The following is an 11,330-nucleotide window of genomic DNA, read 5'->3' on the forward strand; positions in this document are numbered from 1 at the left end:
CAAAAAAAAAAAAAAAAAGCCAAGTTCAATGCAGTTGTCGCTGGACTTTCTCTGTCAACATCATCCTTGCAGGCCTGGAGACCTCTTAATCGGTCAGTATGGTGGTCTGATGAGGCTGGATGGAGTGATGTGTAGGTCACCATTACTCCCAGGCCACCCCAGCAGTTCTGGCCAGGCTTGGGACTAGAAGGGCTCCCTGCCAGCCAGATACCCACACCTCCCACCTCATGCAATAGTCAACACTTAGTCTATACTGAATTCATAACTGTCGGTTTCCATGTCTCGACTGTACATTTCTGTGTGTTTCAGTGCAGATCTAAAATTGTCAAGGTTGGGCACGGTGGCACATGCTTGTAATCCCAGCACTTTGGGAGGTTGAGGCTGGAGGATTGCTTGAGCCCAGGAGTTCAAGCATGGCTTGGGCAATACAGCGAGATCTCATCTCTACAAAAAAAAAAAAAAATGGCTGGATATGGTAGTGTGTGCATGTAGTTCCAGCTATTTGGGAGGCTGAGGTGGAAGGATTGTCTGAGCCCAGCAGGTCAAGGCTGTGGCGAGCTGTGATCATGCCACTGTACTCTAGCGTGGGTGTCAGAATGAGACTCCGACTCAAAACAAACACAAAATGGTCATGAAATGTGTTTTTATAAAAGCGAAACAAGTCACTGTCTCTTTATAAGCAGCTCGCAGATCACAGCACAGGGTTGGCTGATTGTGTGGTCTAGGTCTCAGGCTCTGTTCAGTGAAGGCTACTCAAGGGAAGGCTGGTTCAGGAGGTTGGGGGGGCGCTGAGACTCTGCTGGTCTCTTGCTGCTCGGGCGCTGCTGAGCAGCAAGTCTCTCGTTCCGTCTCCAAGTGGACAAGCCACGATCTCCCTGCACCCCGCTTTCCCCTAGGCTCGCTTCCTCCTATGTCACAGAGAGGGGGTGAGAACTGGTGACTTGACGCACACAGTGACTGTCCTGTTGTGCTCTGTGTTAACTTGTTTTCCAACCTCTGCGCTCCCCGTGCTTCCTGTTTTTAACTAATTGTCCATTATGGCCATAAATTAACCAGAAAGGATGACGATTAAAGACAATTTAAACTGTGCAGTGATCTGGGCTGCCTCAGCCGGGTGACAGCTGGTGATAGTGGCCTTGGAGCCGGGAGTCAGCTCTGTGGAGTCCCAGCCCCACCTTCTAATCCAACGCACACTCTGTTTTAAAGGAGGAGGTTAAAAATATTTTTTAATTTTTAATTTTTTTGAGGAGTCTTACCCTGTCCAGGTTGGAGTGCAATGGCACGCTCATGGCCACTGCAGCCTCGACCTGCTGGGTTCAGGTGATCCTTCCACCTCAGTCTTCCAAGTAGCTGGAACTACAGGCACACACCACCACCCCCAGCTAATTTTGATCTATTGTAGAGACAGGGTCTCACCAAGTTGCCCAGGCTGGTCTTGAACCCAGGCCTCAAGCAATCCTCTTGCCTTTGCCTCCTAAAGTACTGGGATTACAGGCATGAGCCACCGCGCCCAGCTAAAAATATTTTTAATACTCATTCATTTTAACAGTAGGCCAGGCATGGTGGGCTCACACTTGTATTCCCAGAGCTGTGGGAGGCTGAGGTGGAAGGATTGTTTGAGGCTGGAGTTTGAAATCTGTCTGGACAACATAGGGAGACCCCATCTATACAAAACATTTTTTGTTTTTGAGTCAGGGTCTTACTCTCTTGCTGAGACTGGAGTGTAGTGGCATGATTATGGTTCACTGCAGCCTCAACCTCCTGGGCTCAGGCAATCCTCCCCTCAGCCTCCCGAGTGGCTGGGATAACAGATACCACCACACCCAGCTACATTTTTTATTTTTTGTAGAGACGAGATCTCGTTATGTTGCCTAGGTTGGTCTTGAATCCCTAAGCTCAAGCAATCCTCCTGCTCTGGCCTCCCAAAGGGTTAGAATTACAGATGTGAGCCATTGTGCCCAACCAAACCATGACATGTAGAAATTTATCATGTTTGCATACAGCTATGTAAGAATTGCCTGTGAGCTGGGCATGGTGGCTCACATCTGTAATCCCAGCACTTTGGGAGGCCGAGGTGAAAGGATTGCCTGAGCCCAGAGGTTTGAGACCAACCTGGGCAGCTTAGTGAGACCTTGTCTCTACAATAAATCATAAAAATTAACCAGGCATGGTGGTGCATGCCTGTAGTTCCAGCTACTTAGAAGGCTGAGGAGGAGGAATGATCAAGACTACAGTGGCCGTGAGCATGCCACTGCACTCCAGCCTAGGTGACAGAGTGAGACTCTGACTCAAAAAAAAAAAACATTACACGTGGGGGGGGGGCACATAACATCCCCAAGGAGACCTCATCTAAACCGGGTGAAGTGAGGACCCACAAGAGGCCCAGATTTCACATGTATGTAGCTCATTTATGTACCTAGTCTTGTACGCCACATCTTAAAAAAAACAAAAACAAAAACAAACATTACATGTAATTCCAGCATGTAAGGGAGCACTTTGGGAGGCAAGGGTGAACAGATTGCCTGAACCCAGGGATTTGAGACCAGCCTGGGTAACTTGGCGAGACTGCATCTCTACAACAAATTTATAAAAATTAGCCGGGTGTGGTGGCGTGGTTCCAGGTACTTGGAAGGCTGAGGTGGAAGAATCTCCTGAGCCCAGCAGGTTGGGGAGGTGGTGGCCGTGAGCTGCGTGCCACCGCACTCCAGCCTGGGTGACAGAGTGAGATTCTGACCAAAAATAAATAAATAAAAATAAAATAAAATAAAATAGAAAAGAATAACTGTTCTTGGCAAAGTTACATTTTGTAGGATTAAACCTTATTCATTGATTTTTGCCATTTTTTGGTTAAATTTTGGAGATGAAATGTTTCACTTTCCCTGGGTATTGCTCAGCTAATACCAAATAAAGTCAGACTGTCCTGAGTGGGGTCTAAATCATAATTTGCAACAAGATCTCAAAGAACAGCACATTTTATGAATATCTGCACTAGGAAGAATTAAAAGCATGCAAGAGATGAAATTACTGAAGCCTCACATTTGTGCTACCTTTAAAATAATGTCTGTCTTCTGAAAGGCTTTGAGGGGTAAACTGTGTCTGTACACTCATGCCACCAGGGGGCACCGTCGAGGCCAATAATCAAGGAAGGGGCTCCATCCTCAAGCCAACCTGGTCACAGATTCAGTTCCCAGTCTGCGTCTGTGTTCTCGGCCCGTTCACAGAGTTGACAGCAATTTGAAAAGACTTTAAAGACACTTTTGCAGATTCCCGTGGTTTTAGCTGACCGGTCTTGATTTTGTCTTTATAGCATCATTTTGTTATTTTTTTCTGAGTAGGAGTCTCACTCTGTCGCCCAGGCTGGAGTGCAGTGGCACGCTCACGGCCACCTCAGCCTCGACCTGCTGGGCTCAGGCTGGCCTCATCCTTCCAAGTAGCTGGAATTACAGGTGTGCACCACCATGCCCGGCTAACTTTTTGATTTATTGTCGTGACGAGGTCTCACCAAGTTGCCCAGGCTGACCTCGAACCCTTGGGCTCAGGCAGTCCTCTCACTTCTGCCTCCCAAAGTGCTGGGATTACAGGCGTGAACCACCATGCCCAGCTATGGCATCATTTTAAGAAACGCATAGTTTGTGGCAGAGGATGGGGGTGGGGGCAGGAAGGCTGGGCACCTAGGGTGGGAGAGGGGGACTAAGGAGCAGAGAGCTGGGAGACATTCATCATCATAATTGATCCTTTTTTGTGAGAGAGATGGGGGAGATGAGGGTCTCACTATGTTGGCCAGGTTGGTCTCCAACTCCTGGCCTCAAGTGATCCTCCCACCTTGGCCTTCCACAGTGCTGGGATTATGGCCTCTCTTGCATATTGTGGCCTGGTCCACTCTGATCTCATTGACTTTCCGCCTCCCTTTCCTCTACTTTCTTCTTGGCACCTGCTTGTGGCTAAGTCACAAGGCCTCACAGAATCTGTTCTACCGGGGTGCTAACGGGTCCCTCCTGTAAATGAGTGAGCTATGGTACTTGGGCGCTTAGCACAGGCCTGGCCTGTGGCATGGACACAGTGTTGTGTTACTTCTGCTCTGCAGGACCTTTGCTCCAGCCCAGTAGATTCCTTTAGTTTTATCAGACACACTTGGTCCCTTCTTTTCTTTTCTTTTCTTTTTTTTTTTGAGTCAAAGTCTCACTCTGTCACCCAGGCTGGAGTGTAGTGGCACGCTCATGGCCACCACAGCATTGACCTGCTGGGTTCTGGCGAACCTTCCACCTCAGCCTTCCAAGCAGCTGGAACGACAGGTGTGCATCACCACGGCTGGCTAATTTTATGATTTATTGTAGAGACGAGGTCTCACCATGCTGTTCAGGTTGGTCTCAAACTCCTGAGCTCAGGCAATTCTCTTGCCTCTGCCTCCCAAAGTGCTGGGATTATAGGCATGAGACACCGTGCCCTGCTCACTTGGTGCCTTCTCCCCTCTGGGTCTGCTTCTCTTCTCTGCCTGCAACGCCTGGCTTTGGATGGCACCTTCTTTGTGCCTTTCCTGGCCCCTTCAGCTGAGGAAGATTTCCCAACCCTTGGCGGTCCTGGGGTTTTGACCAAGCCAGCGACAGCATGGGTCCCTTCCTGGCCTGTGTCAAGGGTGGGTGCTGGGCTTACCCTCTCTCTCAGGCGCCCTGAGCGCAGGGTGTCTGCCTGACTCACCTATGCATGTCCTGTGGGTGCCTGCATACACCAGGCACCCAGTAATCTCAGCCAAATTAGTGAACTGTGAACATACAGGTCAGCTAGTGGAAAGCACAGGGCCCAGGTACCCTGTGGGGTTCTTGAAGAGGATTCTTGGGAATCTCTGCATCTGTTTCTTCAACTATCATCTGGAGATACGTTCTTGATGAATTCAGCCCTGAGATTGGAGGGGGACCCAAAAAACTCCGTAACTGACTGGGTGTGGTGGCTCATGCCTATAATCCCAGCGCTTTGGGAGGCCAAGGTGAGAGACTGCCTGAGTTCAAGAAGAGCCTGGGCAACTTGGTGAGACCTCATCTCTACAATAAATTAAAACAAATTAGCCAGGTGTGGTGGCGTGTGCCTGTAGTTCCAGCTACTTGGAAGGCTGAGGTAGAAGCATCACCTGAGCCCACCAGTTCAAGACTGAGGTGGCCGCGAGCATGCCACTGCACTCCAGCCTGGGCGACAGAGTGAGACTCCAACTCAAAAAAAACCCCCAGACAAACAAAAAAACTCCATAATTATCTTTTGGAGGGCGGGTCCCTTGTAGTATGCTCAGAATTTGTTCCTCTGGATTAAATGGTCAACCAAAGTTTTGTTTTGTTTTTTTTTCTTTTTTGAGTTGGAGTCTCACTCTGTCACCCTGGAGCCACTCCCGGCCACTGCAGCCTCGACCTGCTGGGCTCTGGCTATCCTTCCGCCTCAGCCTTCCAAGTAGCCGGAACTACAGGCGTGCGCCACCATACCCGGCTGATTTTTTGATTTATTGTAGAGATGAGGTCTCGCTGCCCAGGCGGGTCTCGAACCCGTGGGCTCAGTCAATCCACTCACCTCAGCCTCCCAAAGGTGCGGGATGACAGGCTGAGCCACCGAGCCCGGCTCAACCAAAGTTTTTATCTGGAAGTTTTGAGAAGGTTGGGTCACAATACGCAGAAGAAACGTCACAAGTTGTGGCAAACAGGTGACTAGTTCTTCCATCTGCCCACACTGTGCTGAGTGTTAAACAGTTTTTGACCAAAATGGCATGGCCCCTGTGCCCCATCCTCCCTATTCACCCAATCTTGCCCCGAGCAACTTTTTTTTGTTTTCCCGGATGAAAAAAGTCCTCAAAGAGAAACGTTTTCCTGCTGTGAAGGAAGTGAAACAAAAAACAACAGAAGCACTAAAAGGCATCAAAATCGCTGAGTTCAAAAACTGTTTTGAGCAGTGGAAAAAGCATCTTGGTGGGTGTATTACATCAAATGGAGAGTGCTTTGAAAATGACTGAAGCTTAAACATGTAAGAATAAACATACAATTTTTCATAAATACATTCTGAGTTTTTTTGGGGGCCCCTCGTATGCCCAAATCATACTGGCTGGATGAAGGTGCTCACCGACTTCCTTAGTTCCACTCTCACAGATGTTTTTGTTGGCTCCGGATAGTGGATTTGACAAATGGTGATGGTTCAACTTAGAATAATTCCATCCTAGACTTGGTCCTTACAAAGCACAGGGCCTGGCTGTGAGTTCACGACCCCCAGTGTTGGGGGATTCTCTCTCCTGTGGATTCCACCCCCAGCCGTGGTCTTCTGTGGGTTTAGCTCTACAAGTTCCCCTTTTGCTTTAGTCAAATTCTACTGATCTCAAAGTGTCACTCAAATATTTTGAACAATGCCAGTATAATACTTGCGGCCTTGGAGCCAAGTGCTAAATTCTTTTGTGTTCATTAGACAGGTAAGTTTTGTTGGATCTTGTAGCGGGAGGGTTCCTGCCTCTGGGGCTAGGATCATTTCTATGGCTTGAATGTCCCCTCCAAAACTCATGTAGAAATCTGCTATTGTGACAGATTGGGAGGTGGGGCCTTGAAGAAGTGATGAGAGGCCCTTGCGGTGGCACATGCCTGTAACCCCAGCACCCAGTGCTTTGGGAGGACAGGATTCAAACCACTCGGCACTTTGGGAGCCTATAAGCCACATGGAAACCCTGTCTCTACAAAACCAAAGAGGTGACCAGGTCACCAGGGGCCCTGCCTCAGGATTAATGAAATGTTTGGTCCTCATCTTCCTGCCATGAAACAGCAAGAAGGCCTTGCCAGATGCCAGCACTATGCCCTTGGACTCGCTGGCCTCCAGAACCGTGAGCCTTTTCTGTATATATCACCCTGTCTGTGGTATTCCAGGTCATCCTCCAGTTTCAGGACAGTTGTCTGGCTTAGCCTCACCAGCCCCCTCTGCACCTCACCTCTCGTCTCCCAATCTGGCCTCCATTCCAACTCCCCAAGTCTGACATTTGTCTACAAAACGGATGGTAATACACTTAGTAGTCATGCATCACCTAACAATGGGGACTTGGTTTGAGAAATGTTAGGCAATTTCATCATTGTGTAAAGATCAGTGTGTTCACACACACCTAGGCCACAAACCTGTATAGCATGTGACCGTATTTGTACAGTACTAGAGGCAACTGTAACACAGTATTACTGTACCTCAACAGGAAAGGTAAGAATATTGCATGTTACTACTGTTGAGGCCTGTGAGCGCACAACTGTGTTTAGATTCTTGAGCTGGGAGAATACATTTGCCTTTTTGTCTTTTAGTCTCACTCTGCTGCCCAGGCTGGAGTGCAGTGGCATGCTCATGGCCACTGCAGCCTGGACCTGCTGGACTCAGATGATCCTTCCACCTCAGCCTCCTAAGCAGATGGAACCACAGGCATGTGCTACCACACCCAGCTAATTTTTTGATTTATTGTAGAGACGTGGTCTTACCATGTTACTCAGGCTGTACTTTGCCTTTTAAATTAATGGACTCAGGAACAGACCGTGAAGTATTTTGTCGTCTTTTCTCTGAGATGGCCCTACACCGGTTAATTTCAGCTTCTCAAGTACTTTAGTCACTAAACCTTTTATAGTACTACAAACCCTCTGTCTGGAGAAATACACATACTCCTGGGTACTTGTGGTCTTGGATTAAGTCCCACAGATGGTACTTTTGTCACAGCCCCTGGATCTTCTCGTCACCATGACCTTAAACCAAGATCCTGCTATTGAGGGAGTTCAAAGGTTGCTAACCTGTCATGCCACCACAGCTAAGGACTTTGACAGGCTTGCAACCATTGTTTCCTTCAGGCTGTTGGCCAGTTACCTCAACCATGCACACCTTCTTCCAGGACACTGATTACTATGCAATAGCCACGTGTGAGGGACAAGCTCATCAAAATTTCTTGGCCAAGTTCAGGTCACTGCTGAGAGCTGTGGGTAGCATACCCTCCACTGCCTGCTCCTGTGGTTCCTTCATACACACAATGTTGACTGTATAGAAAGTAGAATCTGCAAGTCAGATGTTTCTGAAAACAAGTTTTATTTAAATAAGGGTTTAAATACATTACACATAACATTAAGACTGAAGGGAAAAGAATCCAAAAACCAGTTTGTTACTTCACATGGCATCAGGCGTGACCCACATCGGTTTCAGGTTTGTTCCCTTGTCAAAAGTTTAACTGAGAGAAGGCTGGCCTCACATTCTGGTGTTAGGACATCCCTCAGCTAGGTATGTCTGGTCAGGAAGACCTTTGTGGCAAGGGAGACATGCTATCACCCTGCTGGAGGGAAGGGGGCCACTCTGAGCTCTGACTGCCTGGCCGGGATGGAGAGAAGACCAGGCATCTTTCTTCCGCAGCCAAAGGCTCCCTCTAGGGGCAAAGCCTCACCTCATCCTCTCCTGTTCACCGAGGCTCCTTCTGGTGGTGACAATCTTTCAGGGCAGGGATCTCTCCAGAGGGAAAGCTGAGGAGCTTCTGGCCAGACATAGCTGTCTGTGATCTTAGGGCTCTGGGCTTGGTTGAAACATCACATTATTGCTTTGTTTCAAGCTTGACCCTGCCAGGCACCTACTGCTTGACCTGTTTAAATGAGGGACTTCCAGACTAGACAGCATGGCTCTTTTCAGTTTATTGCATGAAGGAGTTACACTAGTTCAGGTTAAAAGCAGACCCCAAATGGTTACATTATACAAGCTGTGAGGTTTTTAAACTTGTGACAAGGGACAGAAGGGAAATTCTACTCATTGCAAGGAAATCCTCACTTAAGCTTCAGTGAGCCACAAGCACTTAAAACCCATGAACCTTCAGTTGATCGTCCTTAGCCAATCCAATCTGCAAAGACAAAAGAGTACAGTTTTAAAGAAGGAACAAGGAGAGTTAAAGTCTCCATTTCTGATGGCAACAATCCTGTCTTCCTGGTACTACACCGGGCAAGGGAAACCCAGGGCCAAGGCACAAACCTCAACATGGAGTTATTCAACTTAGGGTACCCCTTGAAGAACTACCTTTCTGAACATCCGGTACCTTCCACGATTCTGAATTAAGCAAGTATAAGGATGAGGACCATCAGGCTACCTGAAACCTCGAACCAATGATATAACGGGATTTTAATACTTAGAATTTAGAAACTCATGATGGGGGAAAAAAAACTGCACGCCCCAGGAACAACCTACCACCTGGCTTATTTAGTTTGCCTATGTGCTATGTAAATCTGCACCCAAAAGTAGATCCAATCAAACAGTAAGCCTAAGGAAGTCAAGTCCCTCCAGGTTTCAGAAATACAACTGATTTATTTACATATTTCAAAACTCAACTGTTGTTCTGCTTAGTCTATAAGCCAAACTTCTACATTCCCAGCAGAATCTAAATAGAGCAGGCAGGACGTGAGAGGCACAAACGGAATCAAGAAGTGACTAGAAGTGCCCGAGCTCACCTCTACGAGGAACTGGCATATGTTCTTGCGCTGGTCACCCTGTAGCTGAATTACTTCTCCATATTCTGGATGCTCAATTACAGTACCATTGCAGGCAAATTTCTGCAAGCACAAAGGAGGCCAAACAAATTAGGCCAAGCAACAGCCACGAATTGCATTTCCCGATCGCTTCCGGTAAACAAGACTAGTGCCAGCACCCCCTCGTGGACAATTAAATGCCATCACCCTACAGCGTCAGGGGAGACTTACCTTCTTAAACGCCTTCACTAGTTTCTTTTTATCGTAATCATCAGCGATCCCTTGGACAGTAGTAAGGGTCTTCCTGCCGTTCCTCTGTTGAATTCTTATATGGATATAATCCTCAGTGCCAGCAGGAAGCAGGTCATCACCCTTACTTGCATCAGCAAAGGGGTCTGGAAGAAAGGCAGAGCCCGTTCAGAGCTGTCAAGGCTCCGAAGCCACCCTCTCTGTATCTTTTGGGCGTGCAAAAGCCAATACCGAGATCGGCAGAACTCTGGTCAGTCCGAATGGGTCCCTTGTTGGCTCTCACCGAACAGGTCAGTCCGGGACGCCCAGCTTCCCCAGACGCAGAGAAAGACGAGGCCTCCCTCCCTCGGAGCCGGTCACATGTCGGGGGAGCCCGGGCTGGCAGGCGACGCCCCACCCGGCTGATGCAACCCGCCGGAAGCAGCGCTCTCGGGGCGGGGCCAAGCCTCCCGTCCCCATTGGTGCACACACTTGCCAGTTAGGGCTGGCACCGCCCTCCCCTCCGGCTCCGGCAAAGGTCGGTGACGTAGCGGACGTGACGTAGGGACGGCGGGAGGGGGCAGGCGTGGCCCAAAGAGGTCCGGGAGCCATTAGTAAATGCGCCACCCGAGAAGCCGGCCCCGCCCAAGGGCTGACCTCCCGCCCGCTGCTTCCGGTCGCGCTTGGGCCCGACCTCAAAGCTAGGCCTCGATCCCGAGGACCCGTACATGTCTCCTCCGCCCGAGTTCACGGCAGGCCGGCCGGAAGCACTTGGCAGTTTCCCCGGCCCCGTCCTCGGGCCCACAGCGACCTGCTAGCCCACCCGGGCCGGCGACTTTTCCCGTGGCTCACCGAAAGAGTGGAGGTTCTGGATAGCGGACATACGATACGATTCCTTTTCCTCGGTGGAAACGGCCTGCGGAAGGCGGCGGCGGGAGAAGGCGGGCAGGGGGGACGGAGCGTCGGGAAGCGAGGGGGCTCAAGGGGGAGGTTGCAGCGTCCTCGGTGGCGGCTCAGTGACTGGGGCGGAGGGGCGGTGCCTGTATTCACTTATATAGTCTCCCTGTGACGTCACCGCGCTGCCCTTACGTCCCTGTCTCACCCGCGGCGACGTGCCCTGAACGCCCAGGCGCCGCCGCTCCCATTGGTCCGGGGACGGGGGGCACAGAGCGGCGCCTGCGCAGAAACCCTGCTGCGAGAGGGCGTCCTCTTGACTTGAGGAGAGATGGGAGGGGGAGGGAAAGCTTGATCTGTCTGGGAGCCTGCGCAGTGCGCGTGGAGGGTGTCTGAAACTGGCAGAGGTTACGAGCGCGCCTGCGCATTAAATGTTTGGGTACGTTCCATCTTCTTGACCCTGTCGCTGCCCTACCTGCTCGAAAAGGGGTTTTTATAGGGTAGGACTGACTTTCCTTGCGAGAGGTGTAGATGCTGAGCCTGCCAGACACAACAGATCTCCGCTATGTGAGACCCACCTATCTCCCCCCACCGTCTTACCCAGTCACAGGATTTAGGGCGACACTTTGATTAATCAAAACTGTAACCTCCCAATTTAGATGATCATAAATCTATTCTAAAATGGGTTAATCTAATCTAAAAATTCTCATTCAGATTCGATTCTTCCATCTAAGGAAA

The 11,330-nt window shown here is 49.7% G+C and overlaps 1 protein-coding gene across 2 annotated transcripts; it reads right to left on the bottom strand.

The window, feature by feature from the left end:
* Nucleotides 1-8,039: 8,039 nt before the first annotated feature.
* EIF1 (eukaryotic translation initiation factor 1) lies at nt 8,040-10,816 on the bottom strand. 2 transcript variants are annotated; one of them, XM_021719536.1, is made up of 5 exons: nt 10,709-10,724; nt 10,551-10,614; nt 9,702-9,865; nt 9,453-9,554; nt 8,040-8,851 (listed from the first exon to the last, which is right to left on the bottom strand). In XM_021719536.1, exons 2-5 carry the CDS (start codon nt 10,579-10,581, stop codon nt 8,807-8,809), a joined length of 342 nt encoding a protein of 113 aa, XP_021575211.1. In that variant the 5' UTR covers nt 10,582-10,614; nt 10,709-10,724; the 3' UTR covers nt 8,040-8,806. The 2 variants fall into 2 exon arrangements, with proteins under 2 accessions (XP_021575211.1, XP_008070125.1); XM_008071934.1 differs by having other exon boundaries at nt 10,551-10,816.
* Nucleotides 10,817-11,330: the final 514 nt, after the last annotated feature.

The sequence above is a fragment of the Carlito syrichta genome, unplaced genomic scaffold (genome assembly GCF_000164805.1).
Source record: "Carlito syrichta isolate Samal-C Ts95f unplaced genomic scaffold, Tarsius_syrichta-2.0.1 Scaffold314793, whole genome shotgun sequence".
Lineage (NCBI taxonomy): Eukaryota > Metazoa > Chordata > Mammalia > Primates > Tarsiidae > Carlito > Carlito syrichta.

Bases quoted from the DNA above. Each gene is read 5' to 3' on its own strand.
- EIF1 (XM_008071934.1), bottom strand. From the start codon at position 10,581: ATGTCCGCTATCCAGAACCTCCACTCTTTCG. The intron at 9,555-9,701 runs GTAAGTCTCCCC...TTGTGCTTGCAG, and splicing joins TAGTGAAGGCGTTTAAGAAG to AAATTTGCCTGCAATGGTAC. The intron at 8,852-9,452 runs GTGAGCTCGGGC...TTGTCTTTGCAG, and splicing joins TATGCCAGTTCCTCGTAGAG to ATTGGATTGGCTAAGGACGA.